We start from the raw sequence: 27148 nt of genomic DNA, 5'->3' as shown, positions 1-27148 counted from the left end.
ATTCTATGATTCTATGAAATGCAACGCATACATGGACAGTTTTGAAATCCCTTTACATGTAAATAATCCACTATCCTGTCACTGCAAGCCTTTACATCTTCACATTCAAAATTCAGGTACAGATTTGTCAGAACTAATGATGTTCAAAAACATAAGATAAACTGTTATTATATTTAGTGATTGTATTTTCAGCTTTATTTCAAGTTTATTTTTGTGAGCTTATACATACTGCCTTCATTAATTTCAAATACTGATGTACATCAAAGCCACAATTAATACAAAGAATTTAGAGAGAGATTTTTAACTTAGTGGAGAAGAAAACCCCTCTATGATATACTACTACCCAAAGACATTACCCTCCAAGTATCCATCCTCAGTTGCTGCCTTTCGTATATAAGGCAGTAGCCTTCAACGTTCTATACTGCTTCTCTTTGGTGACTTGCAATTTTACTTTTAAGAGACTCACAGGAAAATCTAACTAGTAACTTAAGAGGAAAAAGCTGGAGATAACAAGAACTGCTTGACTGATTGTTCTACTGGTAATGTTACAGATGCTTCCTTTAGGTGACCAGCACATTAAGACAGCAACTGTTTTAAATTTGTTTAGTTTAGGAAAGCCAACAAAATACGGTATTTCAGCCAGACCTGAAGATACTATCCATGTTGTTTATGTTCTGGGAAATCTAGTACTAGATTTAGTGCATCTATTAATAACTGTTACAGTCAAATGAGATAACATTGCTTATACAGGTAAAGCTGGGCTTTTAAAACGCTATTTTCATTCTTCAATTAGTAAAATCTAAAAAGCTGAGGAAACATTTCTCAATGGTATTTTTGTTGCTCTTAAATGTTAGTCAAATTTACCTTTTTCTTTTTCTGAAGCACGTGATTAGGTAGCAGTTGGTGAAGTTGCTTACGTTTCACATGCCTTGCAGCAATCTTCATATCCATCTCAAACATTTTGCTGTTTATTGCTTGCCTATAAACTAAACAATTAGAATAACATTAAGATGTGTGGAAGCATTTTGCAAAGTCCACTTATTTGCCCAGGCAGAAACAATTTGTATTTCAGAACATTTATTACCCTCAAGACCAAGCATAGCATTTCATTTTCTCGAGGAAAAAGCAAACTGCCGATTTTTATGCCAGCACTGATAGTACAAACACCAAAGCGTTACAGTGAAAAGAGTGACCTGTTATCCAAGAAAAATACCTTGAAAGTATGCAGTTCCCTAAACTACATTGTTAACAATAAGTTTTAACAGTAGCAGCTGTGAAGCAAATTATTTCATCTAAAGGGGAGTAAAGGAGGAAATAAGATTTCCTCATCAGAACTACAATATTTACATAAAACTATTTTCATCACAGTTGATTCAGCTTTTTATGCAGCTCCTAGAACAAATCAGTTCAATTCAGGAGCTAAATACCTGTGTGCCAGTTAATAAAGTATTATAAATTATTTATTATAATAAATTATTCTGGCAACTCAGATGCCACTACGTTTTATATAAAGTGGTTTGCTTTTCTCTGCTGTGTTTTGGTGGTTTTTTGGTTGCTCTGCTTTGCTTGAAGTTCTTTATTATTATTATATTTACTATAATGAGCTATTTCTCCTCCCCTCAAAACATTTACTTCTAGTGACTCAACCATGGTTAGTCCTAGTAAAGGAATTAAAATGCAACCCAACACCTTGGATTCAAGTAAAGCCAAGGGCAACTGTATGGAGGTTCAACAGGGCCAAGTGCCAGGTCCTGCACTTGAGTCACAGCAATGCTATAGGCCTGGGGATGAGACAAGGGGCTGGAAAGCTGGTTGTTCAACAGCTGGCTGAATGTGAGCCAGCAGCGTGCCCAGGTGGCCACGAAGACCAGTGGCATCCTGGCCTGCATTAGGAAAAGTGTGGCCAGCAGGACTAGGGAAGTGATTTCCCCCTGTACTCGGCACTGGTGAGGCTGCACCTCAAATCCTGTGTTCAGTTTTGGGCCTCTCAGTGCACGACAGACACTGAGGTGCTGGAGAGTGTCCAGAGAAGGGCAACGGAGCTGGGGAAGGGTCTGGAGCACAAGTCCTGTGAGGAGCTGCTAAGGGAACTGGGGGTGTTCAGCCTGGAGGAGGACCAGGGGAGACCTTATCACTCTCTACAACTATCTGGAAGGATGGGGCAGAGAGGTGGGTATTGGTCTCTTCTCCCAACTGACAGGACAGGAGGCCTCAAGTTGTACCAGGGGAGGTTTAGATTGGATGTTAAAAAATTTTCTTCACCAAAAGGGTTGTCAGGCACTGGAATGAGCTGCTCAGGGCAGGGCCTAACTCACCATCCCCAGAGGCATTTAGAAGATGTGTAGAGGAGGTGCAGAGGGACATGGTTTAGTGGTGGACTTGGCAGGGCTAGGTTAATGGTTGGAGCTGATGATCTTAAACATCTTTTCCAAGCTAAATGATTCTAAAACTAAAAAAAATTGTTCTTTCACACTGACTTTCTATACAGTATCACACAAAGCTGTGGCACACGAATAAAAAAAATTATAAAATTCTGTAGATCTTAAAAACAAGAACTTAAGAGTTCTTGCTTACAGTCTATTCTATAAACATTAAGGAATCTCACTGAATAGGCTGTGAACATGTAATTAAAAAGCTGTTAAGAGACAGACACACAAAGAGCTCAATGCATACTGCATATTAAAGAGCCCTCTACACTAATTCTTGGTATGGAAGAAGCTCAATAAAGCCTCTGTGTAAAGCATGTACACATTACAGTTAAGATGGGGGGCACACTCAGGAAAGCCAAACATGGTTAAATCATTCCATATTCCTGACATTAGGTCTTACCAAAGTTTCAGTTCAAGGAAAACCTAGCCCACTCTTCATGGGTCCCCTCCCCTTACTCCCACTAATCAGCAAGCTATTCACTAATTTTATTCTTGAAAAAGTTTCAATAGTTTCAACAAAACTCTTAGGATCTATTCCAAAAGGCAAGGCAAACACAAGTTTTCAGGATGGATTTAAAAGGATGAAGACAGACCCACATTATTATGAGATGACAAAGAAAGCCACAAGAGAAACAGAAGTTGCCTGCTAGTTGGTTACCTCCAGAAGTGCACTTACAAACTGAACAAAACTATGCATCACAGTCTATAATGTATGTCGTCTGAAATGAAGTAGCATTTCATCAAAAACATTTAGACAAATTTCAGATTGGAATGTAGTGCAAGTGAATCCAATTCAAAAGTCATGAGTGCAAGTTTTAGTAACTGAATACCAAAAATCTGACAAGTACACTACTGAAATATCTGGTTATAAATAATAAAAGACTCAAGAAGCTAATTCATGGATTCCTTCAAAGCAGCAGCCAAGCTATTAGGCATGTTCCAAATTCTTAAAAATTAGGATGTGTCTATAGTTTCACCTTCCCCACTCATAATCAAATGGAATATTCCCCACCTCTCAAGAAAATAAAAATCTGACTGAAAAAGGCAAATATATCTACAAACTGAGACAACCCCACACCCCTACTACAGCTATATATGAAAATAAAAAGCTTTCAATCCTTGGCTTTATTTACTTAAAAATGTATGTTTACATTTACTCACACCCCAACACTGGGGGGGCGGGGCGTACAATTTCCTCACAGTCAATTTATTATTAGAAATCCAGAGACCAGGGTTGCATAAGGTACCACTTGAACCTTTTAACTCTGTAAACATGTTATACTTGAGCCTTAACTGTCATTTATTTAAAAAAAGACATTACAAATGTATTAGGTATGCCTGTCAAAGGTACTGTTCCTTTCTTAGTCTTAAGACTCTCCACCTGTTTGCTTACAAATTTCGCAAATGAAATTATTTGTGAATCAAAAAATAAACACCAGAAAAAGTCAAAAAGGTTTCTTGCACTGTATTTGACGGGAAAGTAAGAGTTACTGAACCAATTAGCAGGTATAAATTGCCATGGAATAAAAGGCATTTTGTTTTAGAGACTACTGAAAATTCAGCTTTAATCCACTGATAAATTCTCTTTCACCAAGTAATAAAAATACTTAAACTATACACAGTTTTAAAATGAGGTTAGGCTAGGCAGTATGCCTATGATAACAAATCTGTGTTTAAAAAAAGATCAGAACATAACATATTTAGTGAGATCTTGAATATTTGCATGCTTTATTTTAATGAAAAACTGAAAATTAATCTGAAGCATCTAGAAGCATTGAAACTGTATTTCATTAATTAATACCCTAATTCCTTAGCTGGATCCTTCTACTCTGTGTCTAGATCCAATTTTCCTACTGAAACAGACTACATTACAAAGACAGTAATTTCAACAAGTTCATTAACAGCAGAACATCTAGAAAGCAAAACTCACCTGTGTCCGTAAAAGACTGAATGTCGTAGGTAAGATCAACACTTAAATTTTCAGAATTTTCGGTTTTCTTAAACACCAACCCAATCACCCACATTGTACGGTATTCTTCCCTGGAAAATTTTATATAGAAACAGTCATAATACTGACAGAAGAACTGAGTAAGTTATCTGCTGCAACAGACAACAGTTCTACATTTTAGCTCCACTAGCAGTGAGGAGTTAGCCATATAAAGGCAAACAAACAAAGCTGGTTTAACATTTCCTTTTCATTTCATTCATACTAAGTCATGAAACACTGACACATCTATCTCCAACAAACTTAATGAACTAAAATCGTCAATAGATTACTACATTCAACTGTGCTCCTATATAGATTCTCTTTGTTTTTAGGAATAGCAACTAGCCATTACAAGTGTAAAGGAAATCCATTTGAATGATGTTGACAGATTTTCTGCACCTGACCGTGAAAGTAGTTAGAATCTATTCCCCGACTCAACAACTTCCATTTTGCCACTTAAGCTTGTCTTCAGCTCTCAAATTTCTTAGTTGCAGCTGACCACAAAATGCAGTTTTCAGCTAAGAGCAGCCTCCCTCTGAGAGCTCACCTTCACATCATACACATGGAAGTATTCCATTGCAGAATGTAGTGCAATGCTTCCATAGCAGCTCAAGACATTTAATGTTTTAATTCAAATGTCTTTCCCCTGTAAGACTATTTCAGAAGAACGCTTTTCCAGCCAATCAATGAACAAATAAAAGAACATTCTTTACACTGGGAAAATGACCTTTCCTACAAGTGTTGCCCATATCGAGTCCTCTGAAATAAGAGCTAGTTGAAGCCTGTGATTATACTGGCAGTTGAAGCTGTATTTACCCACCAAAATGGTGCTGAAGAGGTACTGCCTGCTGTGGATCAATTTCCCTTGGAGCATGCATGTAATTTATGTATGCAACTTTATAAAACACAGTAGGACCTTACTGTCACTTTAAGCAGTTGATGTCTGGAAAAGGCGGTATGGAATTTTCAGATATTCCCAGGGAAGACAAAATTTCTTCCCCATTTTCACACCACACAAAACCATAATTCCTTACAAGTTAATTACGAGACTATCTAGAAACAAACTCTTAAAAAGAGTTTTTAGCTCTCACACCTGCAATTGTTGCTTTGAGCAGAGAAGGAGGGAGCAGCAACCGGAGAAGGAGTTGAAAAACATATATAATCCTAAACAATTTGAAGTACTTGGTATTCTCGCCACTGTTTCCACACCCCAAGAAATTCTAACATCAGCCATACCAAGTTCAAGTGACATGCATCTCAACTGCTGAATTTAATAACATTGAATGTACTTAGTTACTCAAGATTTCGGTTCTACTGTGCCTGATGTTCTACCAGATTCTCAGTGCTGCCTCATAAGTAAAGCTGTTGTACCAACTGATGCTACATGCTCAAACAACAGCAGCCAAACAGCAGTAGCTAACACAGATAGTTGGCAAGAGATTATGCAATAACTACAGTTAGCAGAAATATATTCTTTCTTTAAAGAAAATTTTCTGATTTAGAAATGTTTTTATACAGAATAAATAGTACCTAATTTTACAAACAGTACTTGAGAAGAGCTTAAAAACTGTTTGCCTTTAGATGATGTCATTAAAAAATCATCCATTTAGGATTCTATAAAAATGCTTTATTAAATAGTTTATTGTACACTATACAAAATAGTTCATTTATTAATGAATTGGTATTTTAGCTAAGTTTGTTCCTTATCATTACATGGAAAAAAAAAGTTTTGCTTACTTGTCAGGATTCTCCTTGGGTGCTGGGAATGACTGTGGATTCACATGAGCCAGTGTAATAAATTCATTCTTCTCCAGGTTTCCAACTAGAATACGGATTTTTGATTCCACCAAGCCCACCCTGCATAGATGTCATTTATTAGCAAGTTCTAATTAACACAAAATAACAGAAGTATCAAACTTCGTATGTCAGGTTAAAATCCTTAACATTCTCCTTACACTAGTATTTGAAACTACAAATGAACCAGTGAGTGCACTAAACATGACAGATTAATTGAGATCAATAAACCAAGTGAATGCGTTACAAAAAGTAATGCAAGGGAAGCTTAAGAATGCCCTAAAGCTCTTGTTATGGCCTGATTTTACAAATGGAATTAAATAGCAAGACATTAGACATCAGTAAAAGGCAGTCAGCAAGAAACTCCTACATATTTCTCCAATATTCTTTTGGCTTCAGATGATGAATTTTAAAGATGAAGAAATTCCCAATACCTTGCTATCTTAAAACTTCTCCCCCTCCCCCAAAAAAAAAAAAGTAAAAACAAGGGACAGAGGCATTTTTGTTTTGAGAAATAGTATTTCTAGAGATTGAAAAAACATACATCCTCACACTGCTTAAAAAAAAAAAAGCGTAAGGCTTAAGAAAATGAGATTTCTAAAATGAACCTGGCAGTGCTGCTAAGAAGCAAAATTCAAGCAGCAGCCGTCACTCCCTGCTTCTTCATTTCTACTGCTTTTCAGAAGCATACTGTCTTCATCTAATCATTTTTCAAATACTGAAGCTCCAACTTTGTTTCACTAAAAAGTACACTAGATATTCCCTTGCATCCAAGGTTGACAGGCTTTTATTTTCTCGGTTTTGTTGTTTGGTGGTTTGGGGATTCTTTCTCTTAAACAGCAAGCATTATACTCACCATTCTAGTCGCTGTTTTTCTGTCGGTGCACTTGCTAGAAGTACAATATAATGCCTTTGGAGATAAAGACAATATGCTATTCTATTTATACTTCTAAAACTAGACGTTCAAACCTTAATATTAAAACTTTGCAGTAAGTTCTACATTGCAAACTACAGATTATTAGCTTAAGTATATACCCTATAGACAAAAGGGGCTATGACCCCAAGCACATGACTAATGGGCTTCCTGAAACATTTCAGACTATTGTGACATTTGCAACTACACTTCAATACCAGTAACCTTATTAAAAGGCTAGGAATGTAGCAATAGTTGAAAAACAATACAAAAGTTTCAATAACTAATAAGATCAGGGATTTAACTGACTACCAGAGATTCCTTTCAAGTAAAAACAATTGTACACAACCACCTGCAGATATGTCAGTAGTCTTAGTCACAACATTATTTCTGAATAGTTAGAAGAGTGGTTAGCATATATTCATTTGTTCCAAGTCAAAAAAACCCACTATCTAGTGTGGTTTAAAAAAAGTTCTGTATCTGCATTTTAGAACTGTGTGAAGACACTTATCTGAAACTTCACAAGGAATGTTTTCCTCTGATATTAATTCTTAAGCTCTCAATTATATCCCAGGATAATCAAAGAACAGTATAGAAAGCAAGAATGGTATTTTAAACAAAGAAGCCCAAGGACAGTAGAATGGGAGATGATTACTTTTGAGTTCATAATCACGGATGTGGAGGAACTTTACAAGTCAGGTTTTTCAGAAGTTTAGCTGGGAAGTCTATTTCAACATCCTAAATCATCCAACTTGTCATTACTCTACACTGATATGCTATGTTTAGGTATCTTCAGAGCTGGATTTAAAAAAACAGTAGTAATGTGAGGAATTAGACCTTAGCACATACAACTCCGAAAGAAATGCAAGGTCAATGATGCTGAAAACCTATGGTGCAGAAAGAGTCCTCCGATGCTACAGGCCTTCAAATTGTAACAGTAAATAAAAATCAGCAGATGAAACCGGTAGCTACATGTTCCTATACTTTTCTTTAGGTTGCAAGAAGAAATAAAACCTGCTGAATGCTACTTGGAATTCAGTCAGAGAACATCAATGAAATAATTGGACTGGAAAGAGTTTTAGAGAAACTTCTTCCTCCTAAATAGGGCATTTTATCTAGTTTTCTGCATTTTTGCAGTATTAACTGCTTCATATAAAAATGCTAAGGAGTTTTTCCTGTTATTGAAATCCTCATTTTAGTTACTCGCAGGATACCAAGACTCCACCACTTGTCTTCCTAAAACATCTGAATGATTGTGGGAAGGGGGGTAGGGGGAAGTGTAATAGATTTCTCCAGAAAGATAAATCTCTCTGGGAACACACACTCTGCCAAGTCAAGCAGAATTTAAGCAATAATGCAGGAAGCTTAACCAGGAGGGGGAAAAAAAAAAAAAAAAAAAGAAGAGAATAAGGGTCCTTTACTCAAACTGTGTATGAGAAGTTACTGATTTCTAGTATCAATTTCTTCTGAGGAACACTAGACATGCAACTGTCATCCATAACATTCCTACATGATACATACCACACATACTTGCAGAATGTTTCATTTAATAGAAAAGACAAGATCTTTGTTGGTTTTAACCACATATGCACTGAAAGAGACAAATGCCAAATCTCCAAGTATATGAAGAAACTCATTAGAAGAAACCTTTTAAAAGCAGCTCTTTGAAACAAACTTCTGAAGAACAATTTGAAAAAAAATTAATTTGGCTATGTTTAAGCCTCAACTACCTAGTGAACAGATAGAAAAAATGCTAAGCCTTGTTCATGGAAGTATTTATAATGATTATCTATTTTTGCTCAGGTAGTGATAAAGCTGAAAAAACAATAGAAGGAAAGGATGCTTTTCCCCCCCTACCCACCCCCACCTCGTCTTCCGCAACTGTTAAACAGTGCTGAGGGGGAATTAATCACAGGAAATCTACTATTACCATTTTCAGTAAATTTAAATAGTAATTTTTAAACAGCTTGTGCTATTTAAGACATACATGGTATCTCAAGGTCTCACTGCTAAATTTTACAAAGACAAGATCTGTTATCAGTTCTTCATTCTTGATTGTATCACAAAGAATATGTCTAATTCAGAAGTATCCATTATTTCATGATAAATAAAATAATTCTGAAGTTAAGCTTCTACCTCTCAATGGCGATTTTAGATGCAGGGTATTATTTTGAAGTATACCGTTTTAGACTTGTTTGGCTTTTTTGTTTGTTTGGTTGGTTTTAGAAACTATTGGTTTCCCTCCCATGGTCTCCCTACCGGCATTATATTTTGATAACCTAATTGAAGACAACTCCGTAATATTACACCATTAACACCTACACCTCCAAAAAATCCCCTCAAACTATTTTTGTCACACTACTTTCTGGAAAAAATGGGAACACCTGAACATGTTCCTTCCAGTTTTTCTTTATTAAACTGTCCAGGATTTGCACTTTAAATTATCCAGTACTAGTCCTGTCAAGGCAAGTGTTCAAAGTAGCTTTCTAAAAGGTGTGCTTATATTCCATTTATTTAGCAGGATACTTCTCTTTAGCACAGAGAAACAATACGCTAGAGCTCATTAAATGAACTTTTTTTTTCCTTATCACTGTAGTTCTTTCTTGGATTTAAGCTCTAATAATTTCATTCTCATGTAATACTTCACACTCATGTTACATCCATTTGAAGCAAGAGTCATCTCTCTGTAAAACACCATATCCAGCAAGCGTATGTTCTTTCTTGTTGTTTCCCCCATCTGAAAAATTTAGACCTACGTGAAGGGCAGATAACATATGCTGCAACTCCCTAACTCCAAGCAATTGCTGACTTTTTAGAATTAAGTACATTTCCCCATTCTCCCAAATTCTAATCTGCTCCTGTCATGAAGGTATGCAGTAGCCTCCACATTTCTGTAGTCACACAGCACTGAAGTTCGTTTTAAAACAGGGCTAACAAGTCAGAAGTGTTTACAATCAACATAGATTTTTAGCAGCTAATTGCCACTGAGAGTGAGACAGATTACTAGAGCCAGGCTTTCAGAGAAGTGTTTTTATAATTAACATCTCAGAGCAATGGTCAGATATCTTATCTGCCAGAGGATTACACATGAACAAGTCAAAGCATCTACGATTTAAAGAGGAGGAGAATGTGAAGGGAAAAGAGAACCTGAAACTTCCAGCTCTCAGATGGAGATTTGGCCAACAGACCCACATTCACTGCGTACTGATGACTGCATATAATGATTTTATTTCATTAGGGTTACTAACCAAAACTTTAAATTAACTTACTAAGGTAAAACAAAAAATCTTGGGTCATTTAAATTAAAGCAAGCTCCATATTACCATTCCACAATTTAAAAAAATAATTAAAGCAAAGACACTGCAAAACATACAAAACCTGGACATTTAAAGTTGACAAGAGAAGCTCTTAATGCTAAAACTGGCAAAATTACTAAAGCTGATACACACAAAAAAGCTACCTTAACACTGGAGATTTCAAATTAGTTTAATATTCCCTATTTATTCCTAGTTTTGAAAGAAACACAGAAAACGTACTAGGGAATTTATTCACAACCCCTTGAGCAGAAACTGATCTGTCTTCAGCCCATTCTTATCTTTAAAAAGTAAGGTAACTTTACAGTGCTCTTTTAAGTGTTTTCAAACTTAATCTCTAAGGTACAACACAAAAGCCATCCAAATGTTTTAAATCTTTCATCATGCAAAAGGTATAGAAACAAAACACAGACACATTATGAAGGTCATCAGTCTCTTTTAATGGGGGAACTGTAGGTTTCAATCTTGTTTAGATTAGTACATAACCAACCAACCACCCAACACAGAAACAAGCGTAAAATATTGATCTTGATTCAAGAAAAATGGGTCTCCAATTTCAACTGAGGGCAAAGAAGATGTAGTCCGTATTTTAATAATCCATATTTATTGTAAAAATACAACTTTCAGCAAGTCCATATACATTTAACAAGCTTCTGCCCCACAAGCATATTACTAGAAACCCTAAAAATGTGATGCGTGAACTTCTGCATTTCCCTTAGAGACAGTACAAAATTAGAAGAGCTACGTGTGAAGAGTATTAATGAAGAGCCAAAAGCCTTAAGCTTTAATGCAGAAAAAAAAAAAAATCTAGTAATATCTAGTACATCTGGCAGTTAGTCAACACAACTGCAAAAGTATCTTTTATTACCAGAATGAACTGTTGACTATGTTGACAGAAGAAAACATACAGTTTTTCAAGTACGTATTCATCTTAAATATTGACCTTCAGAATTAGTTCTTTTAATATCTTGTTTCCTGGGAGGCAAGACCCATTTTTAGAATGCTTACTGACACCACTAAAGAACATTTTTGCTATTCAAACCAGCTGATGTGTCTTCAATTTTACTGGTAGCACACCAATTATATAGTTAACTGGTGATATTCTAAACATCTGCTCAGGGACTAACAGGTTTCTGAAATACACACTAAAGAAAAAAAGTATCTGAGAAAATTGTTCATTTTCTACGAGAAAAGAGAATAGTGCATTCACACACCCCCTTTGTATAGAAAAAGCCTAAGGAAACAATTGGGAAGTCTAATGTATGTATACTTAAGATCCTATGCTACAGAGCATCATTAGATATTTTAACTGATAAAACTTAAAATATTCTGCCATGCCATAAAATACATACTTGTACTTTTGAAAGAAGTTTGGAGCTTCAAAAAGTTTGGACCACTCTGCCTTACTCAGCAAAATTTCATCTGTGATAGCAAGACCTAAATTACAAGAAAAAATTTAAACTTCTTGTTTTAAAAAAACACAGTTAAGTACCCAGAGTAAAAACAGATTATTCATTTAGAAAAGGTTACTACAAATTACTTCCCTCCCCTTCAAATTCAAAAGAACTTATCAACAAGCTTTGTATTCCAACCATACCTTAAGTGGTCATTAGTTATCCAAATTATATTAAAAATAAGGCCGGTATGTTCCATTTAGAAGCATACATTAATTGATCGGACTGATGATTTCACCTATTTTTCACTCTGCAGTGTAACACAGGTCAATTTCATCTTTGGGTATCCACAGTAACTACTCAGCCCAAAGAAGATTTTTCTCCTTACAGTACTTGCAGTGTCTCTTGCGCAAGGTATTGTACAGGAAAGCAAATAATCAGTGAGACAAGCTACTGCTCTGCCCAAGAGCGGCGCTACTGGTAGCTGCTCTCTGCATCACGTCTACTCTGCTTTGACATCATGTTTTTTTATCTACTGTAATTATCCAAGTAGATTACTAGGATAAATCTAGAAGCCTCATCTCTGAGCAAGTATATTTAGCCGAGAAATGGCCATCAAGTGGGATTACTACACTAATCTTCCACGTGGCAGGACACAATCTAAAGCCACTAAAATATACAAATACATTGTACTGTTAATTCTCATTTTCAGAGCACAGGGCATTCTCATTAATTATCCTTAGAAACTGAGAGTGAAGGACAGATCTACAGAAGTCACCAGATAATGTGAAACTTTAAGCCACGCAAGTGCAACAGATCAAGTTCTACTTCCCTCTCATGTCAAGAAGCTATTTAACACCCTCCCCTCTCCCCCTCATAAAGCATACCCACAATGGAACTATTTTAAATCTGTCTGAAGACATTTATAGAGAGAGCATAAGAGAATACTTACCTTGTTTAAATTCCTCAACCATGACCATCCGTGTGGAAACGGACACATTGTAGGTAGAGTTCTGCTGTGGGTATGCTGGTGTAATTATAGGCATAAGATGGTACCTATCACTGGGGTTTACCTATGTATAACAACAGCCAATCAGTTTTCTTCAAGCATACACATGAGTTAACAAATTTGGATTCTTCCCTTTACTACAACCGAGTCTTAAATTCTAAGAGATCTTAGTTTGCAGACCAAGTAAATTTACCAATAGTTCAGCGGAAGTTTATCAATTAGAAAATAATGATAATGCTTTCCCAAAGGACATTACTCTGAATCAGTGATGTGGGAGGCCTATAACCTATCAAGATCAAGTTGCAGGCATTTGTAAGTCCAGAAATGCCAACTGAACAATTTCTCTACTAGAAATTAGGTTGTGATCACATCAAAACAAGGACACCTTATCACCATGAGCACCTTCAGAAGAATGTCTTCAGACTCTGAGAAAAGTGTTTTACACTTTATTTTTACTGAAAATAAAGAGCCAGGCTTAAGACAAGTGCCTCTAGCCAACCTGACAGAAGCATCACTTGCATTAACATATCTTTTATTAAACAACACACCGGGAAGCAATAAAGGGACAACACACACACGCAAAATACGTTTAAAATAGCATTAGGGTAGCAATCTTGTAGACGGTAAATTAAAGATTAAAACCCTGTCATTAACTTACCCAATTCGTTTAGCTACCACAGCGCAGACAGTTCCCATCACACACTGACCTCAAACCCCCTATCCCAGGGGTAACGGAAAGACTCAAAAACGTTTTTTCAACTGTCCCACATTATTTAAACATGGACTTCTGTCAGCCAGTAAAACACGTATGAAGTACAAAAAAAGTACACAACCCCCCCTCTGGTGCTTACACTATTCACCAAAAGGATCAGTTGAACACTAACTACTCTAAAATTGACAAAACAGCATTGAACACTTCCACACTATGCCCTACTGAAGCTTCACAATGCGAGCTGTGCATCTGTTGGAGCTGTTCTATTGACTGCCTGAAGGTCATTAACATCTGAAGTCCTTAATACAAGCACTACAAAGATAGAGATCAAATACTATAAATAATACACAAAACAACTTAAGACTTCAAGTCTTAAGTCAAGATGATCTTCTTTGGTCCAAGATGAAAAGACACATTACTACAACTATATGGAACCAAACCCAGGCAGTCATGACTGCTGCGCTGGAGTGAATTCAATATAACTGCAAAAGTAACAGGTTTAAAGTCAGAAGCAAATGGTTTTACGATAAGCAGTTTAAAAGTGCACTGCTTTAAGGCATGTAACTAATTACACTGAATATTTAACATCACTTATTGCAAAAGTTGGGAATAAAAAGTACGTTGTTCAGCAAGTGTGCTTCAAGCGTCAGTTTACAAAATTAAGTTCCACTCAGGAGAACTAGAGGCTACTTATACAGAAGATACGAAACATTACATTTAATAAACCCAAAATAAAAGTTCACCTAGGATCTGTAAAGCAACTGAATTTATTGTACAGCGTGACTTATAGGGGAAAAAATAATACACTAACCCTTGGGTCCCATACAGGCAAATTAAGATTGCATTCTTCTGGCTGTTTCAATAGCACTGGATTTGGCCATTCCCTGTTCAAAAAGATTGTAGCACTGAATAAGACTATTGGATACAACCATGTATGTTCAACAAACAACACTTCCGAATGCAATCCTTCTTAACTCTGTTCTCATGGTATAGCATCACTTCCTCAAGACTAAGCCGGTCTAACCAGGGCTGCCTAAATAACCTGTATCACTGAACTACAATACAGCTGTAACTAGCTTCTCCAGGGCATCACAACAATCATGTGGTCTTGGAGCTTTACAACCACCGGTTTAGGTAACTGAAGTAAACTGATAGGTATATTTCAGGAAGAATTTAAAATAAAAATTGCACTATGAAGACCGACATTGGGTCCATCTTCAAGGTGGCTGCATTATGGATGAACTACGGAAGAGATGACCAGCATGATTACGGCATTATAGCATCATTACCAAACATATCTATTAAAAATATTCCCATTGAGACAAAAAGAAACTGTGCTGAGCGAAACATTGAAAAGTAACGCTGCTGTTCAAGTCATCTCTACTCCCATGAGTAAAGTTACCTTCCTATAAAGAGCAGAAATCAGTTAATCCGTTGGTATTTGTACACTAATGCTCCTATGCTCTGCACTTACAACATGGACAGCAGTATAGAGAACACATTAAGCAGAGCTTGCAAGTAATTTTCCTCTATTAGCTTAGTGTGGCAAGGTGTTATTAAACACTAGGTACAATAACACATTCAGGCTATAAAGCCTATGGATTCAAGACACAACCTGAAAATTATCTTTCCGTTAAAAAGGAAAAAAACACAATACTTGAGGTAAAACAACAATATGTTAAAATGATTCTTAAAACCTGTCAATGTCTCATGAAGAGGACATGTATCCAGACACGCTCTTTCAAGAAACACAGTATTCATTTGTAATCCACAAAGTAGACTTCTGTCCCATTCATTCTGAATTTATGTGGAATGTTCTTATTACTCCCATCGTCAGTGTTATTCAAACCATCTCTCTGAGGTAACTAGTTCAGGAGTGTGAAACCATATGTAATTCCCAAACACCTATCTCTCCACACTGACAAGCTTAAAAACCACACTTCTGCTACTGTTTCTCCTGAACTGAAGTTAAGCTATGTGCCTACAACAGATACTGACATGTGTCCTTTTCCCATTATCCCAGTAACTGAATGTTAAGAGACCAACTTGGGGTGTCTGCTTTTATTCTGCACTATACAAGTATTTTATCTAGACAGAAACGCTGAGTTATGACAAATATCTAAGAAAATTTTCATTAAAAACCGCTTGGTTTTCTTTTGGGTACTTCAGAACAACACATGTTGGATGACTTACTGAAAAACCTAACAACTTTCTGGCAGAAAGAACAATGCTTACAACTACCATCTTAATCTGGTAACAGCTGAAAATGATACCATAAAAACAGGACTAAAATTTAGTGTCTACAAACAATTTTATTTTAGTGTAATCTAAATTAAAAAACACATACCATTTAGAAAATACCAAGAAAAATTTATGTACAAGAGTTGATGCTATTGCATTTGGATAAAGCTGGCAAGTTCTTGCTACTAGCATAGCCCAGGATACACCACCAAGGAAACCTAGTATATTGGAATAGATGTTGTGGCCTGTGGATTGAGAAGGAGAGACAAAAGAAGAGAGTTATCAGTAACCATAACAGTTAATGAAAACTTCACAAATTCTGGAATAAAACTGCTTACGTTTTGCCCACAGTTTGATAGCTCTCAGTGTTAACCTGAAGTTGTCAATGTTTGGTACTAGATGCAGAATTTCATCGGTTACCCGGCAACCTGCCAAAATAAAGAGTCCATTACACTTGCTGCCCCTGAAGTTTACTGGATTACTCTCCCTCACCTTCAAAGCTACCAAACTTTAGATCAGCATGTTGAAAACTCATTTCATACTTCGAACACACTTGTTTTGAATCAGAAAGCGTAACATACTTCAGTTTGGGGGTGGTTTTTAGAGTGGTACACACACACCCTTTTTTTTTTTTTGACAGTTTCACAACAGCACTCAAGACGACAATTCATGCACACATAGTTACAGTTTTGGAATGCTACTCGATTTTCTGTTATTAATAAACTATACAATTTATTTTTCTTAAACGGCTTGTAAATTCTGCTGTTACAGGATTACATGCAGTGTCCCACAGAACATGCAGACAAATCTGAAAAAGCATGACTTCACAAACCTACAGGAAACATGGAAATCACAGGTCAAAGCTTTGTCTGAACTTATGAGAACAGGCTAAAATCAGTGTTTGCACAAACAAGTTGTATCACTACACTGACAGGATATTTTCAGACTTAATAATAACATTAGAGATGACAATATAAATTACTTTTTTTTAATCAAGAATAAGTAGTTGTTTACAGTTTAATAGCAGTAGAGATCTGTCTGTAAAAAAACCAGTATTATCTAAGACTAGCAGTTCCTGTCAGAGCACATGAGAGGCAAATATGAATTCTAGAGACTATGCAAATGTGAATTCCAGAGAACAGTACAAATTGCCGTGGTAATCTCAAATTAGCAAGTTTTCAGATCAGAGCAGAAGTCAGTGATGTATCACATGATCATCTTCCCTGCCAAGCTGCATATAGGCTGAAGGCCCTACCATCCCGTACATAAGTAAATTTTCTATGCTGCCATATTATAGAAAAGTTGAGTTACACAAGCTGGTAAGATAAAGACCTGACCTCTCACTACCAGTATTTTGATATCCTCAATTTATCACTGAAGCAATTTTGTGACATTTCCAGACATGGAGCTGCTACATTTTCAGTTAGGCCCACAACTAAACTATTGTATCAAACAATCTGTGAAACTTATTGAAGTATTAGAGGAGAAGTTTATACGCAAAACAGTATATACGTACCATTAAGACTTCGTATGCATCTAATGTCTAAATTTTTAAGTAGGCTATCGTCTCGTAGGTCTAAGTCCTCAGGGATAGTTTGCAATGCTAATCTTGCAAACAAAATATCAATCTTAAAAAGAAAGAGATATAAGACATTATTCTGCAGCTTAATTCTGTAACCTATTTCCATCAAATTTTCTAATAAGAACAGTAGTCTTCCTATTACAAAGCAGCTCTTTAAACAATACATACAAATACCCTTCACAGACATTAAAAGAAACACTTTCACATGCTTCATCCGTCTTAGAGCTCCTTTTCCAAGATGACAAAATACCCATTAAGATGAATGCAGAATCAGTACACACATAAAAGCTATGTAAACTGTCAATATAAATAAAAATCATCTGGGGACAAGCACCACTTTCAGGTCCAGAACACAAAATGCTACTAGGTCAGAGCAAGTCACGAGAACATAACCTAGTTTTAACATAAATATTCTCAAAGTTGCCACTGAATTACAGAAAAAGTAGACCGTGTCTGTCTAGCACTGTAAAGCACACATGCAACTTGGTGCCTCAGTATAGGACCAATACCTATCAAAGGTCCACATATCTGATTACAGAAAACAGGAAGTTCTGAAAATCTTGCAAGCTACAAAGGAAGTGTATAAATCTGTATAAAATTAAGATTGTCAGATGTCTTTCCTATTATTTCTGCAATAATTTGTCATCATAGCTTTTCTAGGTCAAGAACATCTAAGATACTATTCAGTACCAAACTAAGGTTTTACATACACAGCAAGGACATGACACAGTCTAGAGAGGTCAGTTTGCCTTTCCAGTTGTAGATTAGGTATCAGTCAGTCAGTATGACGAGAATATAACGTGCATATCACAGCAGCTAGTCTGCTGGACAACAAGCCCCCTTCATCAGATGAGGCTTTTAATCATTATAAACTGATATCACTTCATCTACACGAAGATGAAATACCTAGTGTTACTGCACCAACAACAAAACCATTTTAGTTACACTAAAATTATTTCACATAACACAAAGCCAAAGCTATATTAAAATGAAGAACTTTTCATAGGTGCTTAAAGTTTCCATCCTTCTCTCAAACTTTAAAGACCTTCTCCAAAGAAAAGTAATTTCTTAAGTATTCAGTGGACGTTTGATTTTCAAGTCTTTCATAGCTGGTCTTAATGTTCTGTACTACAAGTAGAAATATATATTAAGTTGGAAGTACTACTTTTCAGTGTTAAACAAGTTCAAAATTAGCTTCAGCCTGAAGTTCTATTCTGATCTCTAGAAGGTCTAGCACCCCTGAAGTTTCTAAATACATTGATAATAAAAGGATAGTGTGTCTTATGTTTGGGCTGGGGTTTTTTTGGGGTTGCGGGGAGGGAAGGAGGGAAGAAAAAGGGGGATTCAGCTTTCTACAGAAAGAAAGCAGAAAAAAGTCAAGCTTCTTGATCATTTTAAGCAAGAACCTAAAATGCGGATGTAAACTGGTATTGGCAGAAACTTCTGAAGTTTAACTGGCAGGATCACCAAAAAAAGGAAGCTTTTTTCCTCAGTTCTAAAGTTTATTTTACAGAGAAAATAACTCCTGACACCTTTTGCTTGGATTAAGGAAAACTAAACAAAGATCTTCTGATACTGACATACTGGACACAAATGCAACCACCAGAAGTTGTGACCTAGCAACACTTTTGTATCTACCAGAAAAGTGCTTGTGATAAGTTCACACAATCATAGATAGAATGGTTTGGGTTGAAAGGGACCTTAAAGATCATCTAGTTCCAACCCCCCTGCCATGGGCAGGGACACCTCCCACTAGACCAGGTTGCTAGTTAGCATTCAAGACTAGAGAACTCCCATGCACTGTCAGCAACATGGGTTAAGTCTCAGCTATAAACGTAAGCCATCAGAGCCCACCATAAATTCCTATATTGAAGCAAGATACTACTACTCTCATACCAGGCAATTTTTATTTTCCTATTTAGGCTTGTATTTTGAATTCTGTTTTTAGAAAAGGAAAAACAACACTGGTTTGAATGTAAACAGTTGAAGAAAACAGAAAACAAACTAAGCAGAGGATGCCTATGGCAAGTTTCAATATTTAGAATAAATGCCTAAGCTATGTAAATAGAAAACATTCTCCAGAAAAATGTTCCTAATTGCCAACTGTGTACGGACAGTAATAAGACGGCTGACACATGCAAAGTCACAGCCTAGCTTACTGCATGGTATCCCATTTATCTGCACAACTTTCATCTGGAGAAGATACATCTTCCTGCCTGTGTCAACTGACACAAATGGCAGTGAAAATACAAATACATAAAGCTGGAGGGATCAGAGCAAAGGGGTGGTTCATCTTCCTGAGAATCAAAAATTGCCAGTATCCTAATGACTGTTACAACTGCAAAGCAGAGAGAGAACTGGGAGAACGAACGGTCCAGCCTTGCGTACAATACTACAGCTCTTCAAATAATGTCACATGTCAGAAGATTAGCATGGGAATTCTTTCCCACTATGAATTACCCTTCGTATACCCACAGCTGGTTGACATAATCCAGCTACAAGTCTGATGAATTATGTGTATGAGCTGTTCAGATATTTGTCTTGTCACTAAGATTACAGGTTCCCCATGAAAGTCTGAGAAAGAATAACAGAGAATCTTTTGAAAGCAGTGCTCCTGTTTTCTCAGCAACTTCTCCCAAAATAGTAAAAAAAAAAAAATCAAGTTAAGCAAAGTTCATTGCTCCAAGGCAGCTGATCCATCAGGCTACAGGCACCAAAATCATTGTTTTGGTCATGTGTTCACATAAGATCAGGACAATGGGGACACCCAGTTTGCCTTCAGTAGTCCCTTTTTGTGAACTAACCAAAGACGACAACTTCCTATAGCATAAGGTATTGAAGCAAACCTGAATTAAGCTTTGGACAGTTAATCATTTAGCAGCCAAAAAATACTGAAGCCGTATTATTTATGAATTTCTGCTAAATGTTAAGTCTTAATGACAGTACTGGTACTTCACAGGTCAGTAAACGCATCAGTACAAGTGGGTAGCAGCACCTAAAAAATCCCAGCAAAGCCACACACTGCTTTAAGTCTACCAAGACTTGTTCAGTTTTCATGTCACACTTTCAATTATACAACTGAGGACTGCTGTCAAGGACCTGGGTGTGAACTTCAGAGAGTCACTTCAGTAGCATCCATATTATTCAATACTACATAAGTTATGGAGATCCTTAAAATTATTGTAACCGTGTTCTACCAAAACAAAATAAAGATCTTTACCTCTATTCCATCAAAACAAAGTTTAATAACCGGGACAAAAGCTTCTTCAACAGCCTGGGGGAGAAAAAGTTGTGTTTTATTTTCAATACAGAGAACATTTACAAGCAATAGGTAGCAGGTCTGAACAATTGCAATTAAAAGCTGTTTACACAGATGTTTTTCTGTTTTCAGGTCGACTTTTGTCAGCAACGTCTTTCTCCACCACTGAGGATTTATGCAGTAAGCACTAATCTACTACATGCTTCAGCTATCTTGATGCTAATTATAACCCAAACTCATACCAAGGAGCTCTGATGATGTTACCTCAATGCCTTCTCACTACATGTAGGACATGATCATGCATCCTTTACTTTTCACAGCACCTCTAAGTATGAGAAAGCCAACCTATGGGCGTTTTTTATCCAAGAGACCTCTTACTTCTATTGTTTCTGTAGCCAGTATTTTGAGAAATGACAAAAACTATGCAGTCTGACTACTTAAACCAGTCCTCAAAGCTCAAGCATCTCTTCTAAATGCGATTATATAAGGTACCTGGACAAACAGTATCAGTGATGAAACTATGGAACTTGATGTCTACTCTGCAACCAGCCAGGAACCTTCCTGAACTGAGCATCTGAACTATAGGCAGATCAGCAGAGCACTGCTTTTGTAAAACCAAGGATCACTGCATACCTCTGAATAAGAAATGTCCCAGAGGCTAACCACAGCTCTAAGTGTGTTCCAGTTCTTAACAAGAGGAGGTGACAACACTACTCTATACACTTAATCTTAGTTAAGCTTCCCTTCATGTTACTGGTCCGCAGGAGGGATCCTAAGCAAAAGTTCACAAGTGTCTCAGACTAACTCATTAGAGCAACGATTAAGAAAGTCTAGATTCCCTAAGGTTTCAGATGTACAAACGTTCTTAGACCTAGCTGTAATGGTAACAGAAGTGTTATGATACCTGATGATTTGCATGACTGCAGAGCTATGCTCAGTAACATACATGAATCTACCTTGCTGCTACGCCAACTGCATTAGCTTGAGTTTAAGAGAAGAGTTTAATCACAAAGTTGACTGGAAATCCAAAAATAAGAATCATCTTAATTACAGTATGTGGCTTTAAAGATTACCAAAAGTGATCATTTAATAAAGCATTCAAAACAGTCATTTCAGTGCATACAGTATTACCAACAGATGTTTCCAGTACCCTGGTAGTTACAAACTACTGGATGCACAGTGGAAGAATGCTACTGAGGCCGTTCCATTTATTTTATGGGAGCAGGACTAAGCCAAACAAAGTCTAAGACTTGTCTGCAACTATCTTCATCTAAAAAAAAAACCCAAAAATTGCAGCAGAGAAAGTTTACTCTGAGCCAACATTGAGAAGATTAAAGCTCCTAGTTGACCTAGGGAAGCTTGTCATCTAGTTATAACAGAAACAAAATACTGTATACCAGTGTGTTTTCCAGTCCTGCAACGGAAATCTTACCTGCTAAAAATCTTGTGCAAGCATCTAATAACGAGACACACTAAAACATATTTTCAAATGCACAGTTGACAGCCAATATAAAAGGTTTAGTTAAATATCAACAATTGTAATTGTATATATAAACATGAAATTATAAAGACAGGAGCATAACAGTATACTTTAAAACCTTCATTAAAAACATAAAAGTTTGGTCCTGACCCTTTTCAAGTAACACTTACATTGGCATCTGCCTGCTGCTAGAGAGCAAGTAGAAATTTTGCAATACTAACAGACATGCCAGGAGATCACTCTGCCATCCAATTTTTAAATGAGTGTCTCTCAAGTACGAACAGACAGAATCTGGAAAAATCTCTATTTATATAAGCTATGGTGATAGGCTTTTTTGCCAGTTAACTAAAAACCCACTGCAAGCCTTAACAGTAAAGTTACACTTACTTATTTAATGCATGATCTTTCACTATTATCTTTTCAGCATCATCAGTTCAGCTAGCTGTATCAAGCATTTTACATACCCTCAGATCTTTTACTTCTTCTTGCTGTTTCAGTTTTTCATAAAATGATGTGAAAAAATCACTTCTTTCAACATGTCTTGGTGCAACACAGAGGGCATCAATATCAGCACCTGAAATGGTTTATTAGCACAAGTTACTCACACTTCATACACATGAAATGCCAGCAACAGTGAGAATTTTTTTGAAATCAAATAGGAAAATTTAGTCTCTCTTCCTGTACTATTCTTTGGCAATACCAAGTCAAACAAAATGAATAAATAAAATGTGTGAATGTATTTAGAATGGTTAATGGCCACACACATTTCAACTGTGGAACTTTCATAGTAATTTTCAATGAACAAACCAGGGGAATTTCAAGTACACAACTCTATTTTAAAATAATTTCCTTTTTTTGTCTGTTTCCCAACCCATGACAAAAACATAACATAGAAACGTATTTTTTTTTTTATTTAGAATGAAGACCAGAGATGGCTGATGGAAGAAAAATAAAATTTTTAAAAAATCTAATACCATCTCAAAGACAGCAAGTTTTTTACTTAAGTGTGACATTTACAGACACATCATATGTTCAAACACGTGAGTATTTATAATAAAAAGTGTTACCTTTTGTATGGACCCCTAATCTATAGGATCCAAATGTAAAAATTTTTCCTCCAACGTTTTCTATTACAGACTGTGGAAGATTCTAAATGGAGCAAATAAAATTGGTTATTTTATAAGTCAAGGTAAAACATCACACACAATTTATTTTAAAATAAAAGGAAAAATATTACACAAAATTTATGTTGTTCAAGATTTAGTTAGTACTAAAATATTAATCTTTGTTTTTACAGAAAGGTCAGGGGCATGTTTGCCACTTGGGAACTATTGGTAACATTTCAACTACATTACCCATTACTGCCTCAAACTTGGTAATTATTCCAGCAGTTCTATACTTTAGGTGCAACATATTTAAACTATTATAGACATTAAACACAATTTGCTTAATATTCAGGCACTTTATAATTAGATATAGATGACTAATTTCAATTTAGAGCAACAAAAAATACTATTAACTATTCATGTTTACTATATTACTTCCAGAGACTCCCATACTACATTCTTTATTGATGTGTTTGGTTTGGGCAAGGTATTTTATGTTGAAACTATTCAGCTACATTTACTAAAGTTCCTAGATTTGTAACTTCAAACAACTCTTGAATCCATTGTATTGTGGGTAAAGACACTTCCATCTTCACATTTTTGCAAGTCTATAATAATTTAAAATAAGGTGTATAAAAGAAGGGTGAAAGGGAGACAATAAGCACTACTAGAGTTTATGGAAGTAATATTGCAGGACTGACATTAAAGAAAGACCACAGATCATAAAGGTGGAATAAGTCCACTTTATGGTCTAATATCGGTTCACAAAGCCAAACAATCTAAGTATAGAATTAACATCGTATTATACCTATGTATTTTGACAAAAAGCCCAGCTATCTTTCTACGTGGTGGGGGTGGGGAGGAGGAAATCAGTATTACAACTACCATGACTTTTTACAGTATTTATCAGTCTCTTTCTTTGACAGGGTTCTAGTTTGAAGGCTAGATTTAGATTGGTATCAGGAAGAAATTCTTCACAGAGAGTGCAGTGAGGCACTGGAACAGGTTGCCCAGAGAAGCTGTGGATGCCCCATCCCTGGAAGTGTTCAAGGCCAGGCTGGATGAGGCTTTGAGCAACCTGGTCTAGTGGAAGGTGTCCCTGCCCATGGCAGGGGGGTTGGAACTAGATGATCTTTAAGGTCCCTTCCAACCCTAACAATTCTGTGATTCTAAGCTGCCTGGAAACAAAAGCAGCTACAAAAAGGGTGATATTTGTTTTACCAACTTGATCAAATCCTATCCCCAAATCCAAGATTAATCCCATTTAGGCTGGGAACATATTTCAGAGTTCTCTTCCTACAGCAGTCAAAGTATAAGCAGCTCCATGTAAAATACATGCATACCTTGCTTTCACTGATTTCCCGTATCCATTCCTTTACCAGGTTATTTAATTTTCCCAAAATTAGAATCCTATTAATAAAACAGCAGAACCACAGGTCATGCACTTAAAAAATACTGCTAGTTTGGGCTAAAGTCCTGATCATCTTTTCAGTTAACTATGGTACACTGCAGATCTACTTACAGATCTTGTTACATATACAGGCTGAAACAAAGTCACACAACATTCCCACTATTTTTCCCCTTTAAAGATGTTCAAGTGGTTTAAGCTCAGAAAAAATGCCAGCATGCAAGGCCTACACACACAGGTATATGAATTCTAATCACTTTCAAAATAAAACCTTAATTCATAAAACACATGCACCTAGAAGAACCGTGAGAAGTAGTATTAAGACCAAAAACCTCTAGAAAGCTTAATGAGGAAAAAAGTATATGGGCCAGTACAACAAAACAGTTATGAAGGGAAAAAAATGCAAGCCAGCCTCTGAAACTTAAAGGTCATTTTAATTCCTGTGTTCCAAGATACCCTTTTGAGGGGGGGGGCAGGGAGGGGAATTCAAGCTTAATATTCTACTAGGCTTTTAAAAAAGCATTTGGAAGAATGTAAGTGTGCTTGGAGTTCAGTAGTCAACTACATGAACCATGAACCTCAAGACAGAGGAATACCATTGCTAGAGTGAGTGTTTACTCACCTGCGTTGCAGTTCTTCTTCCTCTTCAAATACACCATAAGGTTTTAGGGTTTCGATTAATTTCTGGGTAAGCATGCAGTCAAACTCCTTGGGGGCAGCTAAACTGATAGGTGAGGTAATGCCATAATGCTTCTGTAGTTGCTGTGTTTGTGATCCCTGGGTTGTAACGGGACTAATAAAGGCAATTAGATAAAGTTACTGACAAAACCAAAACAAATTTCAAAATTATTTTTCTCAGAGTAGTACACAAGAGACACATAAAAAAGAAAATAAAAAGTTAAGCCTACTGTTAGCATTTACACCCCAGATCAATCTGTTATGAAGGACAGCAATAGAATTACCTTTCTCTAACTCTACATATTGATCGCAGGGTTACAAGTTGCTGCGAAGCATGATTTTTACATCATCTTACTTCAGACACAAAACATTCCCAGAAGTAAGGAGGCTACAGTATATTTTGAGCCCATCAGCATCACAGAGTTAGGTTTAAGCTGAATGCTCTGCTGGCTAATGTGACTGGGGGGTTAGACAGTGTCAGCCCAACCTATGCTGGCATTACATATAGCCCTGCTGCATTAGGGGGTGTGGGGAGATGATCAGGTTTGTGTTAGCCTTTGCCTAGAACAAGTACCAATGCTGTAAGGAGAACGCTCTCCACATCCCTCATGTTTTCTTAACATGACATTTTACTTTGTATAATTACTTTCCTGAACAGGAAAGGAAGCCTAAAGTAAATGTAATCCACCACAGTGGGTTAAACCTGCAAGGGCCCAGTTCACTAGTACACAGCCCAATTACAAGCCCTCAGAGCACCCACCCTTGCCTTGCGCTTTTCAGGCTACACAGATATCAAGCAATATACTCTCAAGTCAATGCCCCATATTACAACATCACAAGACAGAAGAGGAGACCATGCAAGAGAACTTAGAAAAGTTACCATCATATTGTAAGAACTATTAACAGCTTTCCTAGATGAGCATCCTGGATGAACAACAGCAATGCAGTTTTTCCATAATGGGCATATATTTGTCTATGATGTTCACATTTAAACACAGACTTACTTTCAGAACAGTTTGACTTTAAGGCTAGTAACTCTTGAGTGTTTCAAAACGAAACTTGGTCCTGTCTAACATACAATTGTTTTGATTCAGTGATTACTGCATGCTATGCCAGTGTAGTTAAAATGGTTTTGAACTGATACTAACAGGTAGCCACTAAAAAAAATAATCTTAAACATACTCAGTATTGCAGCATAAATTATATACTTTAACACTTAAACAAAATCTATCTATTTTAAGAACACTTAGTCTTGCTCATTATATACTACGCAGGTTTAACACACGCACTACATAAATCTGTGTTTTAAAAGCTCCAAAGGTTACCTGCAGCATTAAATACTAGTTTGACATTGATAGATAGGCAACTTTCTTCTAAATTGTGAATATTACTCCCCCAACTTTGATTTTTGAAAGTAACAAATCATTGTTTTTAAGCATACTGAGAAGTTCAAGTAACAAGTTGGTTTCAAAAAATAATCAACCTTCCAGAGACCAACAAAAAACATTACATTCTCTCATGAAAATGCACGTTTCAGAAAATCTGGCTATTCTATCAACAGCTATTCAAAAAGCCTTACCAGCCGTTACAGCAAGTATTACCTGAAGTTAAGGCAATGCGTGTGTAGAAGTGTTATATCTGCATTATTTTATAGTCTTATTATATGATTAGTCCTTTTCAGAGGTATAAAGTAACATTGTTTAATACCAAAAGTGTAACTAATATTTTTAATTCATGCATTAATATTTTTTCCTGAGTTATTCATTCTATTACGACAAAAGCTTTATCATCAGTTTGGTCACCTTCAGCTTTCATAAAGAAAGTCTAAAGAAAGAAAGACTT

The 27148-nt window shown here is 36.3% G+C and overlaps 1 protein-coding gene across 1 annotated transcript; it reads right to left on the bottom strand.

Annotated features, from left to right (window-relative positions):
- Positions 1-864: 864 nt before the first annotated feature.
- Positions 865-25429, bottom strand: LOC104502623 (poly(A) polymerase alpha; the record flags this gene model as incomplete). Its single annotated transcript, XM_010155213.1, has 15 exons — positions 865-986; positions 4360-4469; positions 6154-6273; positions 7067-7120; positions 11790-11874; positions 12784-12904; positions 14364-14436; positions 15900-16038; positions 16132-16221; positions 17310-17421; positions 20596-20649; positions 22579-22688; positions 23182-23263; positions 24564-24630; positions 25251-25429. Coding segments are annotated over 15 exons (1518 nt in total), but the record flags the coding sequence as incomplete, so codon positions are not given.
- Positions 25430-27148: the final 1719 nt, after the last annotated feature.

Source organism: Eurypyga helias, unplaced genomic scaffold (genome assembly GCF_000690775.1).
Source record: "Eurypyga helias isolate BGI_N326 unplaced genomic scaffold, ASM69077v1 scaffold5447, whole genome shotgun sequence".
Classification (NCBI taxonomy): domain Eukaryota; kingdom Metazoa; phylum Chordata; class Aves; order Eurypygiformes; family Eurypygidae; genus Eurypyga; species Eurypyga helias.
The sequence above is the reverse complement of the archived record's forward strand: the minus strand, read 5'-3'. Positions and strand labels throughout refer to the sequence as shown.